This window comes from Drosophila arizonae, chromosome 4 (assembly GCF_054131065.1).
Source record: "Drosophila arizonae isolate 15081-1271.41 chromosome 4, UAZ_ARI_1.0, whole genome shotgun sequence".
Classification (NCBI taxonomy): Eukaryota; Metazoa; Arthropoda; class Insecta; order Diptera; family Drosophilidae; genus Drosophila; species Drosophila arizonae.
In genome coordinates, this window is record NC_142924.1 from 4,658,087 (window position 1) to 4,682,205 (window position 24,119).

The following is a 24,119-nucleotide window of genomic DNA, read 5'->3' on the forward strand; positions in this document are numbered from 1 at the left end:
ATGAAATTCCCATATAATACTGGATTAGTATAAAGAGTTTAATCATGAATATGAATCACGCTGAGTTATTCAGCATTTATCTATGAAAGAGTACAAAAAATATAATTATAAGAGATATGCCTAAATACCGATAAGTCTACTTTATAGTTTATCTAACTGAAAGACAGCTCTATTATAAACAGGTTCAATGAGCCAGAGGATTATCAGAAAATGTTTAACGTCCAATACCTTATTCTCAATCAATCTGTTATAGGATAGATCATTACATAAAATATGATTATAAAAAGCTTATAGAAGTTAACTTTTCTCAAGCTTATTTTTTATATCATATGCCTTAATAATAGAGTATTATCATAAAAACTTGATTAACAATACATAAGGTAACTCTATACCGCATATCAATTATTAAAGGCTCAATTTATCAATCCACATACAAACGACAAAGAGTATCATAAGACAGTAACCTATCATATATCATAATTATATATCTCATATCCCACACTACACCTACAATATTTCTCTTTTAATTTCTCTAATCAAACGCAAGCATTTTGTCAACTTTCAATTAAAATTGACAGACAGATCTCATGTAGAGTACGCTGATAGCCCATGAGTAAAGCAGCCCACTTGTAAATCCCAGACACTTGTCTTCTCATTGCATTCGGTTTCCATTTGTGGAATAAGGTCTTACGTATCTCATCATAATCTCTATAAAAAATAAAAGCAAATAAAAGCCGGCAATCAAAACATTACGACACATGAAACACATATTTATATGTATCACAATATATATACTTACAGGGTATACTTGCTTAGTTACTTGCATTACATTAGCACAAGTCATGAAATCAGCGTCGACAAGTTCGAACTGATAAAAAAAAAAAAAAAGTGTGTGTAGGTTCTCGTAATACTATTGCAGTTATCTCCAGGCGTGCCTATCACAACAACAACAACAACAACAGCAGCAACAACAAAATGAAATATAATACAATATAACATATACTACACAAACATTCTCTTTCGCTACCGCTCTCTCTTTCTCTCTATCTCTCTCTCTCTCGCTCTCTGACCAAAAACAATATATTTTAGCCATTATCTTTGGAGTTTCGTAGATAAATCGTACAATGGGGCTTTAGCATTTCAGCCGGAGCACTTACAGTTCCAGTACCTAAACCAGAACCAACTGACTATATACCACTGAAATATGATCCGCTCTACGGTCGACTAACCGAACCTGTTAATTAAGTGATCGATTGTTGATAAAAGAACGAAAAAAAGAAAGAAAACGAAACTATTAATAAAGAGCGGCAAACACACGGTTTTTTGATTATTATTATTATTGCAAATATGAGCAAAGATGATAAGTGTAAGTAAATAATACAATGTTAACTCTGAGGTATTTTCCAAAAATGGCAACACGCGTGGACTTCAATTTTGATTAGAGAACAGAATACTTCTGGTGTCGATTGGCCCGTCGTGTGAGCTCGTGATTATGATTTGCAATTTGTTTCAGTGATCGAGTGAGTGTGTCGCATTCCCTAATTTAGTATGTCAACAGGTGAATGTGTTTGAAAATGATATATACTAGCTGAATGCCAGAGAAGCTTAACAGCTAAATCTTTATTAACTTGAATAAAATGCCAAAATTCTAAAGAACTGTTTGAAAAGTAGAACCAAATGTTAAATAAATCGAAAGACTGTATTCTAAAATCTCTAAATATCTAAGTGAATCTTATGAACTTTGTCATTTTCTTTTACTTTCGTATAGATATATAAAAAAAATTTTAATTTGATAAATCAGAAATTTTTACTTCAAATGTGGGTTTTATATAGATGATTTAATCTTAAAGCATTATCAAAGCCCCTCTGTACTATTTTCAAATTTAGAACTTTGAAGTGTTTTTCAAATAGCTCTAGGCTCTTTTTAAGCTTCCACTCTATCAACTTAAACAATACTCAGACTTTAAATTGTTTTACTTACTTAAAATCCTGTATATCGATAAATATATTGATCCGATTGTCTAGCTACTGTTGCTCAACGGCCACAACAATTGAAACTTGGTCAACAATATTGGCAGCAACGTCAAATGCAATTTAGCGAGATGGAAGCCTCTTTCAGTTAGCAGACTCACGCTCAAATCCAGCTTAAATATAAATACGATTAGTTCAGGTATATACTATATAAACATTTTTAACATCCATTTATTGTGCTCCACTCCAATTAAAAAAATCTAATTAAACATTTTGCCATCATAGACGCCCGCACAGCCCAATTATTGCTAGCGAAATTTTCTATCTAGGTTTGAGTGTGCTGCCAACACCCTCACTCATAAACGCACACTCACGCACATAGACAACACACACACACACATATATACACATACACACCCACAAAAACATGTGTCAGTTGCCTTTTAATTTGTTGCTGATGGAAAGTGACAAGCGATATAAAAAAAAAGATATATACAAAGGGACCACGCCCCTTTTGTATCTGTTGATTTATGATTACGTAACTTTTTGCGCAACAATTCACTTTTTTGTGCTTTTTGAAGACTTCTCTAGTTGAGTTACGAGGCAGCAGCTCAAATTTCCAGTAAAATAATTAAGAACAGAAAAGGGAAAATGAAAAGTCGTTTACAATGAAAAATGAGACAGTTTCCCTTCGGCAAGTGTCACAGCAGAAGCTGCGAAAGAGAAATATTTTTGTATATAAACTCTAAAAATAATAACAATCTACTTTTTATATATTCGAAATTATAAATTCATTAAAATATTCGCACATATTAATTTAAAAGTAAATCATAAATAAATATAAAATTTGTTATATTTTTAAATGTTTTAAATAAATTGAAATTTAACATTTATATGACCTATTAACAAGCTATATCAACATATATTTGAATTTCAAATGCTGAGGGAGAAAGTATATTAAAAGCGTGCCAAATGCATATTTATATTGACTGCCTTATCGCATGTCCTTCAGCCTGTATATTGGCTTGGTCAATAGGATTTTTAAGCTGAGTGCACGTTTCGGCCATTAAGCCCTTTGATGTTGCGAGTACTTTTGATTGGCTTTTTTTATTTTCAATTTTTTTTTCATATGTGTAAATAGCCCATATAGAAGTTTTTAATAGCATCCCCAAAGAGAGGCTAAAATATATATTTACACAGCGTGACAAAAAATCAAGCAGAAAAGTCAGACATGTATGACTGTGATATGCTCATCCCTAAAGTGCTTGATTAAACTTTTATTTAAAATCTAAAATATATATAAACAAATATCTAAACATTTATTTAAAGTAGTTTGCATAAAAAACATTTAATAATTATAACAATTGCTATTTATCAATAATTGTATTTTTTCATAGTATTCATTTTTAATTACTCAAGCCACCCTCGCACTTATGTAAAAGTTCAACTCAATACAGTCTTAAGGCCAGGCTTAACTGCGTCGCCTGACTTTTCGCACGTGACCTTATTTACTTGTCCTGCTGCGTGACTATACCAATGATAGCTATCTCCCTCGCACATATTCTAGGCAAGTGGGAGCTGCAATGAACTGTGCCTTAAATCATTCTGAAAAGGCAACGAAAAGCTGCCTTCCACACGAACTTAATTATCATGTGGGTTTCCTTGTGTTTTCTTCCAAGTTTCATGTTTTCTCTTGCAATTTATATTAATTAAAAAGTTGTGTGCTAAGCCAAGGTCAATGAACTTTGTGTAAAACAAAGATAAACTTCTTTGAAAGACCTTAAGGTTCACTAGATAAATTGCATTCTTCTGGAAATTTACAAAACAATTTATAAACCTATGTAGAACCAGATTCTTAAATCACTTTGAGAGCTTAATTTACAAATCAATTTAAATGGTGGTATTATATAAAAACCTACCAAATTGTTGCATAAACCGTTACGTGCTGCTTTTCCCCAGCTTCGGACAACAAGAACAACAAAACACTTCAAAACAGATTTACTGCTTTGCCTGCCACGGTCTCACTGCCGCTGCCTCTGCCTGTGCCTGTGCCTGTGCCTCTCAGCCGACACTCAGACCAACACTAACAAATGTTTTCCAACATTTTGTTTTGTTCCACACATTCGCTGAGTCAACACATGGCCGCTAGCGAATAGGGGCAGAGAGAAAGAGAGAGAGAGAGAGAGCGACCTAGCGTCAAATGAGAGTTTTGGCTTTACCCCTGCAGAACAGATGTTAAACGTGTTAGAGAGAGAAAGTGAATCGATTTCGGTTGCATACTGTACTCGTTGCACTAGTAGTGTTGGCGCCTGTTATGCCGTTATGTTTCGCGGTTGCGGTTGGCAAGGCCATTGGAAAGCATCTCCTTGCATGGGATTGCCTACGGACCTTCACTAAATACAGGGTGAACATTGAACATAATTTTTGTTGTAGTTCAATTTAGTCAAGTCAATTGAAGCAGCTGATCCTTTTCTTTTATTGTGTAGCTATATTTTATTATATTAGCACATACATAAAAATTTCTTAATTATTAAATTAAATTATATTAAAATTGTATACTAAAAGTATGCAACTAAGCAGTAATTACAAACACAGAAAAAAAATCCAATCCTTTCGAAATTAATAAAATATAACCCTTTATCACGTACACGCGCCGTAACAGACACTTTTCCAATCCGCTTTCCCGCTGTAACAGATAAACAATCAGCGAGGGGAATACCAAGTGAAAGGAGAGTGTGCAAAAACATGCGAGCGCATACATTTGAAAGAAGAACGTTATAAAAACAAAGGCAGCAACAAAAACAAAACAAAACGATGATGATGAGCTGCAACGTTGTTGCCTAGCAGCGATGAATGAATGAAAGTCACAGCCGAAGCGACGCGCCGCCCTGCCGAACCGAAGCTGCTGCCGCTGCCACTGCCGCTGCTACGGCTGCCAATGGCCGACGACCGACTTCGTTGCACTTCGGCTCACACTTCGCGTCTCGCTTCGGTCAACGGTTCAGTTGCGAAGTTGACGCGCTTGTGAACAGCACACACTCTGAGTCCAGCGACGTACGCAGCACGTACCCTCATAAAAGCAAAGCAAAGCAACGCAACGCAACGCAAAGCAGAGCAGAGCAGAGCAAACAACTAACAAACTAACTAACTATTCGTGTGCTATCATTCAATCGGTCTAACGGTATCAGATCTGATTTCCAGCTAGCGTGCGGTGCAAAAAAGTAAAGCAGAAACAAAAACAAAACCAAAAAGTAAAAGTGTTGGCAAAGCAAAGCAATTTGTCATTGTTATTTACCACATTCTTTTGGTATTGACAAAAATTTGAAAATTTCATTTCTGTTGCACACTGATTCGAATATGCATATTAAATCGTTGAAATCGTTAAATGGCGCGAAATTTGTATTTTCAATTTGTATTCCTTTTTAGCAAGGTTTTCTGTGTCCTTGTAATAAAGTCGCCAGCTGAGTCCGTTATGTCATACGATAGGGCTTTAAATTGCATTTCCCTAAAATAACAAATTTTAAGAACATTTTGAGGATTCCATCAGTTTAAAACAACGCTTTAAGAAAGTCATGAGAATGAAGTGATTTAAGTGCGAAAGAAGCAAAGAAACGAAAACAAAGACAAAGAACTAAACTAAGCAGTTAGAAAGTTACTAAGATTGATCCATAAAATGGATGAGAAACAAACAAAAGTTGAGTAAGAAAAGTTAAGCAAAAGTTTGATTAGAAACAAACATACATATATATAGCACATGTGAGGCCAGACAACTTTACACCTTTCTTTAGTACTTTGACCTCAATTAGATTTGATTCGTTTGTAATTAATTGCAATTAAAATGTTTGCCAGGTCAAGGCGTGTGAAAGTTCAACGGAAATCCATGCATAATTGAATCAATTAAAAGAACCCACTAAACTACTTTGTACATCACACACGAATGAGTTCTGCTTATGCTTTGCCACAAAACACACAAATAATCATAATCATATATATTTTTACCACCAACAAAAGGGAAAAACTAAAATATTACTCATACGTGCCGTGCGCCCGTTGAACACAAACGCAAAAATTAAATATTGTTGTTAAAAAAGAAAAAAACAATTGTTTACATAACGCAAAGAACTGCGAGCTAAAAATACTATATACAAACAAAGTATATATAGACATATATATAGGAAATTTGCAGAAATGGATCACAAAGCAATCGCAAGTCAAGTGCGAGGTGAGCTAAGTATGAACGATAATTAATTTTTTTTTTTCTATTTTACCATAAGTAAATTTAATGCAAATTAAACTTTACTTAAAAACTATCAAATTTTGAATATTCATTAACAATTTGTTGTAACATACCAAAAATTATTCATAGTTTTCTCAGCTTGAACACTCAATCGAAAGATAAAAACAAAATCGTATGTTCAGTAGCTCTACTCCATGTATATCTTATCGAGTACACGTTGTTATAATCACATGGGACTACAAAAAAATGCCAGCACAACAACAACATGAACAGTAATTTAACACTCGTATATCACATGAAATATCATTTCCGTTAATATAGAGCACATTCAACTAAGCAATAATTGACCCAGCATTTGTCTGGTTTCTGTTTTCTCCACAACATTTAACTGTCTCTTATAATTATGTAAAATTAGAATAAATATTTCAAAATTGTAAATTTTCAAATTAAGTTTAACCTAGAGATGAGAAAAAATTACTAAATTACGAGGGTTGCTTACAACATTTGCGAGCTACAAAGAAATTATACTGATAGTTAATCCATAATTATTTTATTCAAATTTATTTGTTCAAATATATTTACATTAAACTCAAACATTTCTCAAACCACCCACGCAATTAGTTCCAACTTGAAAGTATTCGAACAGCAATACAAATGAGTAATAAGTCAAGCTGCCCACGCAGCCACTAACAAAGCTTATTTAAAGGCACTTCAGCAATCTAATCAATGCGAGCATTTCGTTTTTGGGTCTGTTTATGGCCGACCACAAGGCGAGTTTATTGCAATCGAGCACACAAATTCTGTCGAATAATTATAACTTCTTCGATGTTTACAATTTGGCTTGGTAATTTCATTATTGAGCTCTTTAATGCAATAATGCGTAAAGTGCACTCAAAAATGTCCTTGAAGGACTTTAGTACAATGCCAGCAAAATTCATTTGACAAGCCAGAGACCGAGTAAATTGGCAACAGGGTCACTGAAAATGATGGATACGACAAACGCAGCACACAACTCGTTTCCGTTTCCGCTTTCGTTCCGTTCAGTTTCAATTTCAGCCTCAGATGACAAGCTACGCCCACTCATAAGCTAGGCATGTGCTCAAGTGTTGGAAAACGTGCGACAATTTGACGTTTGACAGATTAATGTTTGTTAGGGATGTGACAATTATTATGCAAAATAAGTTCCATAGATGAAGTCATTAAGTGAACTACTTAAACAGCAATCACTTGAGCTCTTCATAAGAAATGCTCTCTGTTTAGTTATGTAATGAATCATGATTGATTAACGATTAATTATATTCTATGCTATAACAGAAATGTGATATATGAATAATTGAATGTTGACATCACACATATCATATATCTGTTTCATTCAGTTAATCAGCTGTTCACGAAATGTCGATTATATTCAGCTATTTAAATGTTCTTACGAATTATTTTTCATACTCAGCTATTCAGCTGTTAGTAATGATTGAGTGAAGAACTGTTAAATAGAAATCAATTGTAAACGAGCTACAGAACCAACATAGTACAACTACATTTATAAACTTGGTTCATAGAATTTCTTTGCTTTACTTAATTTAAAGCAGATTGAAGTATTTTATACGTAAAATGTATATACATATATTATTAATGATATTTTTCTTTGCAAGTTCCATTTACCTTTGTGTGTCTCTTCGAACTGAGAACTTTGCAGTCTTGTTTGGGTCTTATTTACTCTTCTATTTGCAAGTTTTGCAATTCAATTACATTGGCAAAATCCTCGACTAAACCGAATGAGACCCTTGAGCCATGGATGCATGGCTGAATGCCTTTGGTGCAATGTTGCTCAAGTTCGATGATAGCAAAACAACGAAAGAGATAACAAAGCCAGAGGCAACGAGGCGATGACACAAAAACAAATAAACAAACAAGAAATGTTTATGTTTAAAGAAACTTTTACTTTTTATGCTATAGAAAATTGAGTCAAATTTCGTGGTTCTTTTGAGAAGGGTGGGATGGAATAGGGATGGAAAATGAAAGTCCTACCAGTAGGTGTTTTAGCGACTCATTTATACTTCTTGTTCTTCTTCTTCTGCTATAGCTGTCAAGTGGTCGCTGCAATTAGTTGTTTGCGACATTTACAGATTGCAAACTTTCCGCTTGACTGCGTAATGCTTGAACAAGAAGAAGAAGAAGGAGAAGTAACTTTGTCTTCGTCCCTGATTTAATTTCGCAATTAAAAACTTTCATAATTGCAAGCGCCAACACTTGCGCAGCTCGTTAACTGTTTGTCAAACCAACAACAACAACAACCAACTGGTGACAAACCAGGTGCAGTGGCTTCTTTGCCTAGCCCTTTTGGCCAGCTTTGACAGCTGACGCTTAAGCGGCATTGACATTGCCACTAATTAGCAAACATTTCCCGCTTTTCCGCCGCGCATCAATTTATTTCATGTCCATCACAGCGTATAATTAAACTGCCTATTAAATATGACAGATTTTTGTGAAGAGTAGTTTAATATCTAAATATAACTACATACATACATACATACATAGATTTGATACAGATATCAACTTGGCTGCTTAGCTCTGTTCTAGTCTGTCGTAATTGCCTTCTACTCTTTAGAGCAACGCATTACACGCTCTTCTCCTCTCTCACTAATACTACTGCAGCAACATTATTAGTGCAAGGCTGAGCGCTTGCCTAATATTGCTGTAAAAACAATTTCATCCAAGTGCGCTCTCATTTCTGCTTATGCTCACTGCGAGAGAGCGAGAGAAGAATTGCCGTTACTGAACGTAACCTTGAATGTTGCTGAGAGAGTGAGATGGCAACGTAAGCCCTTTGAAAGCGAGGCAGAGAAGAAGGCGACTGGAAAAAAACACAAGGTGAAGGCAGCTGATCGGGAATTCGTTTTCTTGAGCAATTTTAATGGAAGGCGATAGTGGAAAAGAAAGACAGATAGACAGACACGGCATGATATTCATATACACACACATATACTTTATGGCGTCAGCTGCGCTAGACTGTCTGTCTGCCTGTTGTAAGCGAGGGTAGTCTGAAAAATGCTAAATATAAAATGTTAGATATGTGATTTGGTTTACCAGCGTGCATTCAAATCATCGCTATGAATTAGATTGAATAGTATATTGATACATCGATATATAGATATATATTTTTAGAGCAAATTTCATAATTCAGATAAATTAAATTATTAGTTTAACTACTAACTGCCCTCGCAGTCTGCACACATTTGCAAACTGAAGCCAAAAACTGTTTTTGCTGTGCAGCGTTTGCATTGGCCATAAGAAAAATAAAAAACTGAAATGTCTGTCAAATGTGATAAAAGGCAACCCCAATCGGTTCTTATGTCATACTCTATCATAGTCGTTGCTGCTGGTGTTGCTGTTCTTGTTGCTATTGCTGTTGCTATGCGAAATATTGGTGTCAATGTGTCAATATGTGAGGTATTTACACGTGCGCAATTACAAGCCATACAAACAACTGCACAAACCACTTCCGTGTGGGCGTGGACAGGCGTGTGTGTGTTTGTTGGTATGCTTGCAAAGGGAAATGCTTCACACACACACACATATACACATTTGCATACAACACTTTGCACATTCAGAGACATTCGCTGAAAGTAGCTTTTCATCTATTCTATAATTTTCTTTAGCAGTAAGGTTTTTAGTTTTATATAGGTTACTAATACTTTCTTATAAATATAGAAATTTTTAATATATAGTATTTATTTAATATAAAAAAGAAAAAATCATACAACTTATTTATAGAAAATCGCCACTTATATTTACTTAATTTTTATAATTCTATATTTTAAAAATTAAGCTTTACTTTTTATAAATTTATATTCTTAAATACTTATTTTATATAATTCCCTTGCAATATCCTACGTAATTGCATAATTTTAAAAATTGTTTTGCCAAACTCAATTTCGTCTATAATTTAAGCGTATTTTAATGGCCATAATTTGTTTTTTTTTTTTTTTTTACGCGAAAAGTATAAACTTAGTTTGCTCTTTGCCATAATTATGAACTGGAACTGCAAGTTTGATCGATTCGGCATCGCCTCTTTTAGCTGTTTGCATTTTAAAGACCCTCCCAGGTGCTTCTTTGACTATGTTTTTGCCATGAATGCAAATTGGTGAAGGCTAACGTCTCAATGTCAAAGGCGCTTCCTTAATTGCTCTACCAGGCAAACGCAAACACACACACACACACACTTATACACTTATACAGATGACTCAAGCAGAATAAGAGCGAACTCAAAGTTCAAGCGTGAACAATTTCCGCTCAAGTTTTCAGCAGGCATCAGGCAGAAACATAATCTCATTGATGTCAACTACATATATGTATATCTGTATTTGTACGAGGGTAGTTTTATAATTTCAAAGGGAATAAATATCAAAAAGAGTTTTGAACTATATTAAACTTAACTTTAAGTCAGAAAAGATAATTTGTTGGCTTCGTTAATCCAAAGTCTATGACTGAATTGTCCGTGAACGATCCTTGCACAGTTCCAAACATGTCAAACTGACTTACTAGATGAATGGGTTTATTATAATCTATAAACAATTTAGTTTACGACTCAAGTAGAAGCTCATAATCCAAGTCATCGAAATTGAGCTGGCATTCGCAGCGCTCTGATAAAGTAATAACAATTTCTGGAATAACGGTTTTCGTCATTTTTGTTTTGTATATATATATATATATATTTTTTTTTTTTTGCCCCCCAAAATTTCTTGTTGTCGTCGCTTTTGCGTCGTGACTGAAATTTCCATTGAAAATCACGCAATTTCTGCTGAATTGTCCTTGATTTTTACGACTGTTTTGGGTTTGTTTTATCTGTTTTGGTTTTTGTTTTGCGTCTTTTAGCCATTTGCGGGCCCACTGGCTGAATATAAATGGTCGCTTATGCTTTTCCTATTTAAGTTTCTTGTTCTCTTTATATATTATATATTCAAATATTATTGACTTTCTTTTCTTGCAGATCTGCGCACCGCATTCGATCTATTAGACAGAAACCGAGATGGACGCGTTACGGCAAATGAATTGCAGTTTATGCTCAAGAATCTGGGCATTAATGTGCGTGATGAAATTATACATGATCTCATACGTGAGGCAAGCCATTCAGGTAAGTGCCGCCACTTGCGTCGAGGCTACTTCAGCACAAGCAACAACAACAACAAAAACGAAAACAACAGCAGTAGCAACAACATCAGGAAGAGGACCATTTCATAGAAATGTTGTCGCAAAGCCAAACAATGGTTCGTTGGGGCCAGACCGCTTTCGATGAATGTGTGTGTGTGTGTGTGGGTGGGTGGGTGGTTGTGTTTCTTGAAGTGTATGATTATATGTATGTATGTGCGTGTGTGCGTGTTTATAGTTAAACTAGAATTTTATGTTTTAAAAATAAAGCATTAATTAGGCTTAGTCCAGTCAGGCATTGGATATTACGTATACGCAATACGAATATGAATTTAGTAGTGTGTATTCATTATATATATGTGTGTGTGGGTGTGCGTATGTCTGCAAGCTTATTCACTTTGATATGTATGCATTTAGTTTCACTAAACTAAACATGCATAGAGCTCTGCCAACAGAGTCGTTAAATATTACGTATACGCAATGAGCAAGCACGTTTATACTCTGTGTGTTTCCATAATATGTGTGTGTGTGGGTATAATATATGATATATAAATTATATATATAGATGTATCTACCTGCATTTATTCAAAGAACATCAAACAATACGAAAGTTGTTGCAGCAAACGGCATTAAAAATTACGTATACGCCACAGTGATGCCGCTTTGAATAGTTTTGTTTATATAATGCTAAATGCAATTGTTTTAGTTTATAGTGTTTTGCCTTTTTTACATTTTCAACAATATCTCAATGCTCTTATGCAATTTAAATAACAGCTCTGGCTGGGACAATCGAATCGCGGCACTTTAAAGCCAACGTCCAAATGCCAAAATCCGCATTAAGCCAATTTGTAAAGTTATCTTTTTTTTTTCTTTTTCTATTTAATTTACTCGTTAGCTAATGCAATTTTTATATTATAGTATGTAGGAATTCCCTTCAGTGTTGTCTACTTTGCAGCAGCATGGCCTGGCACTAAGCGCATTTTTATTAGTTTCTAGCAAACGAGGCGAGTCCTGCTGCTCCTGCCTCGTCCCCGTCATCGTCGTTGTCTGGCATTTGCGTTGTGGCCACGCTCACATTGTTGATTTAATTTGTGTGCCATTATTTGATCGGGCATTATACCTCTTCCTCTTCTACCTCAGCCTTTTATTTTTTTGCTGATAAACAATAAAAAGTAAATTATGCCAGCCAAGCAGAACATTCAATTTTCAACCGAAAATTTGTTTTTGCAAAATTTATAATGATTTCATATTGCTGAGAGTTCGCTTATTTTGCCATTTTAAATATATGTTTCCCTGTTTACAATTCTCAATTATTGCTTTCATATACATCAATTAATTAACCCTTAAACTCGTTTGGTTTAAATTCATATTTTATGTGGAATTTGGGGCGTGGCACTTACTTGTCTTCTAACAAAAGCTGCAAATTGAAATCAGAGTCACGCACAGTTCGTTCATTTGATGTAGTACGCACATCCACACACTGACACACACACGCACACACAGACATACATATGCAAGCGTCGCGTCGTATAACAAGAGCGGCGCAACTGTTGCTGACAGCTTTCGAGGGCTGTTTTGATGGCTGCCACCAACAGTGGCCGCAGTGTTTGCTTCATGTACTTGGCAAACACATATTTATATAACCATTTCTATTTGTTGTTGCTTTGTTTTTTATTATTATTATTATTATTTTATATGGCCTGCCAGCCTCAGGCATTGACACGTGCAAAAATGTGCAACAAAAAATTTTATATTATTAAAAAGAATACTCTTCAGGCAACAAAAACTAGTCAAACAAATGTTTTCCATAAATTTGATCAAACGCAGCTGCCAGAATTGTTTAGATAATTTAATGAATGCTCTTTATTTTAAAAACTCTGAAAGTTTGAATAAATATTTCTTTAAATGTGGAAAAAATAAAATATGAAAATAAATTTAATTCAATTTGAATTGGAAGTAAAGCAAAGAAAAAATAATCATAAAATATATACTATTTACAATATATGTATATATTTAGAAATTGAAAAACTTTAATAAAAATAATATAAAAAGGTTAAAATTTCAAAGTTTAAATTTAAGTAAAAATACGTTTTTAAATTTCGTTTACTTTGAGTTTAATTTTGGAAAAATCTATTCTTGTAAACATAATTTTTTTAAATCCTTTCAAAACAGAAAAATAATTGTAAAAATTTTTTACAAACATATTTTCTTTTTTCTTAAGAAAAAAAAAAATCTATTTTCAGAGCTAGTCTAAAAATATAACTTTTAACTATATTTGTAAGCTATGTAAGCTCATCAGCAAACAAAATGTAATTTAATCTAATTTCTATTACTAATGAGCTAAAGCCGCAGCTGGTTAGAAAAGCCACAAAGAAAATTCTTCACAATGTCAGAAGGAGACAAAGAAAACTAAACTTAAATACCTTGAAATGAGCATATATATATGCAGGATAAATGATGCGAGGGCGACGCTCCCTGACTTGACTTCACTTATATGTGCTATAGGTTAAACAGATATATAGCTGTGCAGAGATGAGCTAAGGATCGAAGTGAATTCTGCTGAAAAAGAGAGCTTGAAAGTTAAACATAGATCTATACAAAGAATCCGTTTACATTAAAGTTCTGCTAATTTGTTGCAAAATGTACAGAGTTTTATTTTCCATTCTACCGAACTAGCTTTATTTTAGCACAGTTAGCGAAACTGAGCCTTTGTTCTCGCTTTTCTATTTTTGCCCATCTCTGCTCATCTCTCAATATTTTTTTATGGCATTTCATCAATTTGTGGCACAAAACGTGTAGAATGCAACGTAAAGCGCACACTTTATGGCTTCATTTACATTGCTTGGGTTTCATTATTCGCTCACACAGTTCAGTTGGCATTCGACAGGCGGTCGACGCAGGCCACGCACTTTGCCCTGATTTAGCTACTAAAACCTTATTGCAGTGGCTCCCATTTTCCCGAGTGGTCTATGTTGCTCCCTCGTTGCCTTGCCTCCAGAAGTTATTTATGCTCGTCTTTATGTGTCGCACGATTTGAACTTTAAGAGCCTCGAACCTTTGGGGTCAATTGTCGCATAAGCATTAGGTACTTGTCCTAAGCTCCTCGCCTGCTTGGCTAGGCAGTTTATTTTATTTTATTTTTTATTTTTTCCATCAAGAAGCACAATTAATTAACGCGTCAAATGACAAAAACCTTAATGTCCACTAAAAGTTGCCTGTAAATGCATTAAAAATAAAATTTAAATGCTTTCTACGCTACAGATTGCTTTTGCGTGATTTTATCAAATGGCTAACACACAAACACGCGCACACATACACACGCATATACTCACATTTGGTCAATGTGTTGTCCAGGCCATTAAATTGTCGTTGCGTGTTTTGCGATTTGTTTAAAGCCAAACGCTATACAGACTGCAGTTAGGTTCGAAGCAAAAATTCTTGGTCAAGTGCGGAATGTTCAATACTGAATTAGTTCAAATGATTATTTTATAAGTTGCACTAGTTCAGCAGCTGTTTAACGATACTAGGGAGTTGATCAAAGATGATTCACATTCACTCCTAATCGCCTGCTGAATAGCTGAATATCGTATTGGTTGATTAACAACGATCGCTCATTACAACTGAGCTATGTATATAGTTCAGGAATTACGTTATACTGATTAGCGATATATACCAATATAATTCACATAGATTCAGCTATTCGTAGTTGCTTGCTGAATAGGTGAATATTGCATTATTTAATTATAAAAGATCACTCATTAACAACTCAAAGAAATAGTTCATAGAACACAAGCATTGGTTCATTTGAATAACTAGTTCAACAGCTGTTTAACGATACTAGGGAGTTGATCAAAGATGATTCACATTCACTCCTAATCGCCTGCTGAATAGCTGAATATCGTATTGGTTGATTAACAACGATCGCTCATTACAACTGAGCTATGTATATAGTTCAGGAATTACGTTATACTGATTAGCGATATATACCAATATAATTCACATAGATTAAGCTATCCGTAGTTGCTTGCTGAATAAGTGAATATCGCATTGGGTGATAAAAAACGATCAGTCATTAACAACTCAAAGAAATAGTTCATAGAACACAAGCATTGGTTCATTTGAATAACTAGTTCAATTGTACTTGAAGTGAACCACGCGGCGCAGCTCTAAGACTCGTTTATATTTCAAACTTGTTTCCACTTAATTTTCACTGTCCATCCAAGACATTCTGCTTCACTTTAACCCATGGCCAAGGCAACCTAGACATCAAATTGAAGCAGGCTAATTTGAATACAAATTTAACCAAATTCTGATCAAAAAGGCCAAAGCAAAATAGCCAAAAAAAATACTATAGAGCAATGAGAGGCGTGTAAAAAGGAATTTAAAACAAAGCTGAGTAATAGCCGGGCACAAAACTGTTATACACGCACGTGAGAACTGTCATACGCAGAATGACGAAGAATGAATGCTCTAGCAAATATCTATAGCTATGACAGCCAAAGACTGAGCATTAGAAGATTATATGGATTGTCTATAGATTGAGATTCGAATTGGCTTTGGCTGGAATTTAATTTTTATATATTTTTTGCCCAAGCGCAATTTAAACGAAAAAATAGCAAGAGCCCCATGGTAAGGCCCCAAAAATCAATGAATTCAAAGTTCAAAGAGAATAGATTAAAATATTTCCCTGGCTGAGTGGGCTTCCATTAAAAAAGGGCAGCTCAATAAGATTTCTAGAAAACATTGTGTTTGGCATTGTTTCAAGCTGCCTTTGATACCAAAGTGCGATTAACCAAATAATAAATAGTTTCCCTTTAGTTTGATACATTATATATACACATATGTGTGGGGGTATGTTATAGGGCCATATGCTAGTAATCCTCTGCCCATATGTTCATGTGGACAAAGGCAAAGTACTCAATGTTTATGGCATGTTTTACAAGCAAAATGAGCGATGCAGCGAGGGGAGGGGGCGAGAGCGAGTGTGTGATGGAGAGACGGAGGGAGAGAGAGAATGTCTGCTGCAGCAGTCAAGCTTTTACACACCCACACAGCTACACACACAAACACTCAGGCAACACTTTGTGGGCACACTTCCGTTTCCGTTGCACGTTGCCCTGTTGAGGTCAGCAACAGCAACAGCAACAGCAACGCAGACAACAGCAACAGCAACACAAGCAACACTAACTCAGCAGCAGGTGCATTTGCCAATAATTGATTGCATTTCGGCATGAAGCTGTTGCCATTTGCCATTTACCATTTGCCACTGCTGCTGACTGTTGGCTGTTGGCCGCTCACTGCTGTTGCTATTACCATTTGTTATGCACAATAGAGCTGCGAGTTCTAGCTCAATTTTCTGGAATCAGTTCAATCAATCACAATCAAGTTGTGAACTAGCGCATAATAATGAAGTGTTTTATAGGATGGACTGGATTATGATGCACTTTATATACGCGTAAATAAAAATATTATTTACTTTGATTGTTTATATGTGTTCATATAAATATTTTTATATTTTTTACCCTGAACCCGTTGAAAATGGGAATTCGTGGTAATATAATAATTTTGTTGAAATGTATGCAACAGGCAGAAGGAGGCGTGGCAGACCCCCCAAAGTATATATATTCTTGATCAGGGCGACGAGCCGAGTCGATTTAGCCCTGTCCGTCCGTCCGTCCGTCTGTTCGTATGTACGCCAATATCTCAGAAGATATAAGAGCTAGAGAGTTGAAATTTTGCATACATACTCGTGTATACCATATGCAGTACAAGTTTATCATATTTTTCATAACTCATCCGATATATTTTTTATCGAGAATAATCGATAAATGGATTTGTTTTTTCAGTCCAATTTGAACAAATTTTAGTTCTGGAATCTTCAGATATACTGTGTATATACAGAGCCAAGACTATTGTTCCTAATTGAACCATATGCTCAATTCATCACTCAACAAGTTCAATGCAGTTCAGCTCATTCACTCAAGTCAACTCTAATTCGACTGCTGCTGCCATTTACCTTTTGCTTGCGGTCTGCTGTGAGCATAATGCAGCTTCGAGTCCTTAATTTGCAGCATGCCTGCGCCATCTTCGATCTACTTGAGAGCCATAATTTGATAAGCAGCTAAATTGATTAGAGCGCTGACAGATATCGATGTCAATGTACATTCCAGTTTGCAATTTAGTTACGCACCAGATTCAATTATCGAGAGCCAACTCACTCAGCTCACTCACTTATTGTTTTGCCTTTAAGAACATGTTGTTTGGACATAGACTCGCACATATGCCCCAAAGCCAGCCAAGGGCTCATTGAATAAAGCCAGCGCCAAGCAAAACCTAAAGGCAATGGCCAAAATCAATCAGCGCTTAACTGTAAAAGCATAATGCTCGACTAGCAGATACCCTGTGAGTGAGTTGATAATGTTAAAGTAACTGCAGGTTGAGTAAATTGAGACTATGAAGCGCTACCACATCACACGGAAGAATGCATAAAATGGTCGACTGACAGATATCCTGTAAGGCTTCGAATTTCTTTTCGTTACGTGTATACATATATGTATATACCCTACAGAGTTCAAGCTCACACATATGCACAGCAACAATATACCCTACCTACAGCATCTACAGGGTATATAACTACAATTTAATGCACGCTGCCCATGGCTAAGAAATGACGAGCAAGCACTGAATCGTTGTTGTTGCTACTGTTGCTGTTGCTGCTGCTGCTGTCGTCGAGGCAACATTTTGGCCGCGAACAAACACCAGAATGATTCATCCCACTCGGCACTTTGGCATTGGGCAAATGTCCTTAGCGAGAATGACGGGGCAGGATTGAAATGGCAAACAACAGCGTCGCCATTTTCATTATCCTTGGACTTGCACAAGTAAACATTTCGTATTGTATTTAAAAATGAAATGACAACATTCCGGAAAATCCTCGAGCTCAAGCTCAGGCTCAGCCACGCTTCAGCCAGGACAATTGAAAATGCTTTTTGTGCAAATGTCGCAGCCAGCAGCAGCAACAGCAATGTCCAAAGCCGACTGCAGGATATGCCATGCTGAGTTTAAGGTCTGACTATAAGTTTCCGAGAGACTTGTAAAGAAATGTTCATACGCACCCACACACAGACACACACACAGAGACATCTATTTAATAATATAGAACAAAATATTTATAGCTACTCGGTCTAGTTTTGTGCTCTTTACTATTTAAGAATGGCTTTAAATTTCCATTTTTATTAGCTTTAGCTTATTTCTGCAGCAACCCTCGCACTTCCCATATAGTATGTCCAGCAAGGCCACGCTTCTGCAGCTTGTTTGTGTTTTGATTGGGGGTAGTTACCAAAAAGAAAACAGAAGGTTTTTGTCAATATTTTAGAATCGTCTTCTTCTTCTTTTTCATCTATTATGTTGTCAGCAGCTCTATGCCCATCCTCCTGCTCATTCTTATGCAGGCGGAGAACGACTCTTTGATTGCCAAAAACTTGGCAATTTACCAAATTACCTGATTCAGATATCTCTCCTTTTGTGCTCAAAGATTTTGATATATATTTTTCATAAAAATCCTCTATAAGCTAAACACGTTAGAACAATAATAGCTAAAATTATAAAAAATTTGATATAACTTTATTATAACTATAAAATAGCTTTGAGGTCTAATTGAAGAACAACTCAATCTTTCGACATTCTGGCATAAAAAGATGTTTTCCACAAGTCTTCATAAGCGTAACCAAAATATTTTTTGTCTTCCTCTATCAAAGTCAAAGTCAAAGCCAAATCATTATCTCTGAATTTTTCGTTTCGACAGAGAAACGAAATTAGAGCAATGTGCGCTCATTATCAATTCTTCAACGAGCATAAAAATTTATATTTTCGCTGCAATAAAACAGAGCACCCAAAAAAAAGATATTGTTTTTGCTTAATAAAAACTGAATAGCTCTTGGATAATAAACATTTTAGTTGATAACGACATACTAATTTTGAGAACATTTTTATTAATATTTAATAGCAAAACTAAAGTACCTTGGATAGCTTACCTTTAGATTTTACTTAAAAATTTAATGTGCCGCTTCTCTTATGATATCAAAGGCAAATGTTTATGATATCATAAGACCAGTATATAGTCAGCATATATATTAGACAGTATCTGCTCGTCGTTCATCGTTGACCCACTTGCTGAAGGTCAAGGCTTTCGGCATGTTATTGCGACCGGAAGTTGGCAGCGGCAAAGCGCTAGCAGTGCTTAGTTTGCTGCTATCTTAGCACTCAATTATAAAAGTCTCAGCGAAAGTGGAAAATAAAACGAAAGGCTTCAAAGAGAGAGGGACGAAGAAAGAGAGCGAAAGTGCAGAACGCAGTGGCCACAGTTGCTAAATATTAAAAGAAATGAAGAAACAACGAAAAATGTTTTGCTCTGCGGCCGCAATGGGTGGGCGAAGCTACCTGCTGCGCACAAAAATAGGCAACGTTTGCCTGCACTTAGTTAAGTATATGTGCAAGTGTGTGTGCACGTGTGTGTATGTCTCGCTGTGCAATGGAACAATGGCCGTTTAGCTCAATGCTTAATGCTCCTAGCTGTCGCTTGAAGCGTATAAGAATTGTTCAAACCACCAAGCAGCAACAAAAAAGTAAAAATTGCACAGGGAATGACTAGCATATACCCTGGAAAATGTCCAGTTGCATTGCATTGCAGCTGTACATTAGAGTACTTTTTGAGTTGCTTGCCTTAAGTTGATATAAAAATTGAATTAGATATAGAAATAGGAAATTTTTTCATTTATAGATAATAGATAATAGAATAGATCTTAAAGGCCTAATTGCTTGTTACATACATATGCTCAAATCAGCACACCCGATTTTAAATAATTGAACGTATTGGGCAAAAACGCTTTCAACTGTTTTTTTACCTGCATCTTTATTCCACTCGGCGTTGGGCATTAAACAGAAATGTTCAAATATTTGTTGTGGCTCGTGTTTGTAGCTAAGCTTTTACCAGCACACCTGTACACACCTGCTAAATTCGCATTTTCAATTGTAGGCAACGGCTTAATCAACGAGGCCGAGTTTCTGCAGTGGGTGGGCAGAATCCAGGCGCTGCGAGACGAACAGCAGCAACAGCACGATGACAGCACCAGCAATGCCAGCAAACCCGTCGACGAGGCCGACGACGTAACCGAGGATCTAATAGCTGCATTTAGGTAAGTGGCCTAGCTGGCTTAACTGACAGATATGTATATGTATATATGCTGATTGCTAAACTCAAATTCACAGAGTATTTGATCGTGATGGCAACGGGTTTATCACACGAGATGAACTGCAGACGGCAATGGAAATGATTGGGGAGCCCTTGAATGAGCAGCAGGTGGAGCAGCTGCTCGCTATTGCCGACTTGGATCAGGATGGCCGCATTAATTACGAGGGTAAGTTACATACAAATACACAGTCACGCACCAATGCTGCACCCACAAAGGCCGACAGTGACGTGGACAAGCATGAGGCCAGTGTAGACCGCTTTTTATGCTAGTTCATATGGGGAAAAGAGAGTATATACAAGCTATGTTGAATGGTATACATTGAACGTAATAAACTAGAATATGGACTGAAGTATATGTAGGACATAGACGTATCTATATACCTGCGTTACGGAGCTAGAAAATCGAAATTGAATTACTTGAGTATATTATATATACTTATAGCGGATGTTTAGATCTACATCTAATTAATCCATCTGAAGTCAGTCAACATATCAGCTCTGTCCCAGTTTTGAAAGTAAAAGTCTAAAAAATATTCCAAAAAAATTTTTACTTCCCTTTATGAGTATACAAATTTATTTAAAAAAAAACTTCAAGAAACATTTTTTTAATAAAAATATATTTATTACTTAACGAACAAGTATTAAGCAGTCATTAACACCCAGCCGCATTTTTCTATTTTCTCTTATTTTGTCAGTCCGAAGGACTCATAAAAAATATAAATAAAGCCACAAAATGCGTTAGCTTTCACTTTTACCGTTGCTGTCTGCGCGTTAATCAAGCTGCAGCATAAAACCCACACACTCGCACACACACGCACACACATGCTCACGTGTAGCTATATAACCTTGTGCCAATATTTGCGAAAGCCTCACTCATAAATCAGCTAGACAAATACAAATAGAAACCGCAGCAAACGAGACTTCAAGTTGAATAACCCTAGGCGCAGCAGTTCGACTAACAAAGAATCCCCCGCCCCCCACATACTCAAGGTCTATGTCTGAATTCATTTGGCTTTTGTTTATGAATGACAGCTTTAGAAAACTGCATTAGTTCATGCTCCAGTTCAATAATCGTATTTAAATGGCACATCAGTTCAATTTGAAAACTAGTTCATGGCGAAGGCTTAATCTTGCCAACGCTCAAAAGTAGGCAATAGATTTTTTACCATAAAGTTGAAACTCTTTCACAAGTCAATTGAAGCTCAATTAACGTCATTTACTTCAACTGCTGAACATTTTTAAAGTGTATTTAATTGTTGCATTCAACTATTGCTCTGCCAACTGAAAAGAAATCAAGACAAAGAGACATTTCTAGAGGGCATTTACATGTTGAATAAAGAGGAAAAAGAAAAACAGAAAAGCTTGTCACATTTACATTTTGGACAGAGTATTCCATAGCACTCGATAGCAACTATCATCATTGGCTGACATAAAGAGTCAAAAGTAAACATTTGTCCTAAGGACACGTTCGATGTGTCCCCTGCGCAGCATTAAATTGATTTACGCAACCCAAAGGCAGATGTTTCATGCATTGTCAAATGTGTGCGTGTGCGTAAGCGTATGTGTGTATGTTGGCCAAGCACATACATACATGGCTTCTCTAAGCATGTGAGTGTGTGTAAGTTGACTTGAGTTTGTCATTAGGTTCAGATGCCATGGCATTACAAGTTGTTACTTTGACCTTGGCGTGGTAAACGCATGTAACCCAAGTCTCCCTCGCTCTGCACTCATTGGCTGCCTTCTGCAATTTATTTATTTTAGCCTATTTATTTAACACCGACATGTGCAAAGAATGTAATTTATTTCTGCAATAGCTAGCTCACATGATTAATAAAAACAAAAAATAGCTGAGGCAGGATATAGGATATATTTTAAAATATTTTCTTATTTGAAAACATACCCCTTTAGAGGGTTTTCCCACTGGCTCTATACCGTTTATTTGCATATAACTTTGTTTACATATTATACATACATAACATATATGAATTTTATTGAATTCTTTCTCTTCTTTCTCTTGCAGAGTTTACGAGACTTTTGCTGTAAGCGACGAACGTAACGCAATTTCGTTTGGATGGGGCAAAAGCTTAACAAATGAAACTTAATTATACTCAGTCGGAATTCATGAATGTTTTATACAAAACAAGAAAAAGCAAAACAAAAATTATATTTATATTTGAATTAATTATGCTAAGAAACTAAGAGAAAGCAGCAGCACATTAGAACGAACTTTCAAAACTTTTGCAATTTGAAAAGCGGAAAAACATGGGAAGTTTTCTCTTGGACAAACACAAACACACACACAAAATACACACACATTAGTTTCTAAATCATTTGTAAAAAAAAGAGAAGAAAATTCTTAATATTCATTTTTTGTACGACTTTAGTTAATAGTTGGAACAGTTTTGTATAATTATGCTCGTTCACAAAATGAAAACAGAGTCTATGGGTTCGTTCGTCTGGATGTCTGAATCTAGTTACTTTAAATTTGGAACATATTATTGAACAATATTTTCTAATACGCCTATTATGGAGTCCTTTAGTAATTTGGAAAGGGGGCTAACAGCTCAACCGGGTTTTAAGTACTTTCTGGGCATGGAAAAACTATGTTTTTCATAGTTTTCCACTTGAGATCTGTAGCTCTATTATCTAATAGCAAATCAAATATTTTCTCTAACCAATTCGATCATTTTCAAATCGTGAGCGAGTATGCCGCAGTCGGCTGTACCCGACTGTCAAGGTCTTAATTGTTTTAGTTTTTTATAAATTCATAAATTTGTTTACGTAATAAACATTATATGAAATTACATTATATAACATACATATAAATATATATAACTATATATATATATATATATATATATATATATATATATATATATATATATATATATATATATATATATATATATATATATATATATATATATATATATATATATATATAGATATGAAAATTCGGATAAGTCTGAGAGCGTGAGTGATATTGTGTTTAGGGTGCTGCATTGACAAAAAATTCAAAGAAAAATAATAACTATAAAAAAATCAAAGAAATATAAGAAAAGCTATTGATGAAAACTATTGCATAAAAATGATCAAAAATTATAAAAATAAAAAATTAAAAAAAAATTGTTCATATGTTTGTGTCTTAAATAAGTATAAACAAATTGCTTTAAATGTATTTCAAGCAAAAAAACAAAGCCATAAAAGCAAAAAAAGAAAATATAAAAAAAATCGATTCGATACGGATGTTAAGCCCAAATATATATATTTATAATAATATTATTATATTAAATGTCTAGTTATGTAATTGTTAAACTATTGAAATATATATCGATATGAATACACCAACAATAACAAAATAAATGAAAAAAACATATTTTAAAATATAAAAACTATTATCAAAACGCAATTTAATTGCTAAGCAATTCAAAAATCTCTCAAAAATAAATTTAAAAAAGATTTTTAATAAAAAAAAGGATTTTTTTTTATTTTTACTTAAGTCAAGAGTATGTT

General features: G+C 35.0%; 1 protein-coding gene across 10 annotated transcripts in view; it reads left to right on the forward strand.

Moving 5' to 3' along the window:
• Eip63F-1 (Ecdysone-induced protein 63F 1) overlaps nt 1-22,959 on the forward strand; it is a 31,326-nt gene extending 8,367 nt beyond the window's left edge. For 3 of the 10 annotated variants that reach the window (XM_089469128.1, XM_089469129.1, XM_018006226.2), the window contains 4 exons: nt 11,199-11,342; nt 20,391-20,550; nt 20,624-20,772; nt 22,627-22,959. In XM_089469128.1, coding sequence (XP_089325254.1) covers nt 11,199-11,342; nt 20,391-20,550; nt 20,624-20,772; nt 22,627-22,649 — 476 coding nt within the window. In that variant the 3' untranslated portion in view covers nt 22,650-22,959. Of the gene's footprint in view, nt 1-1,208; nt 1,367-4,959; nt 5,279-5,982; nt 6,203-11,198; nt 11,343-20,390; nt 20,551-20,623; nt 20,773-22,626 lie in introns of those variants that run through there. The other 7 variants (XM_089469131.1, XM_018006227.2, XM_089469130.1 and 4 more) reach the window with 7 other exon arrangements.
• Nucleotides 22,960-24,119: the final 1,160 nt, after the last annotated feature.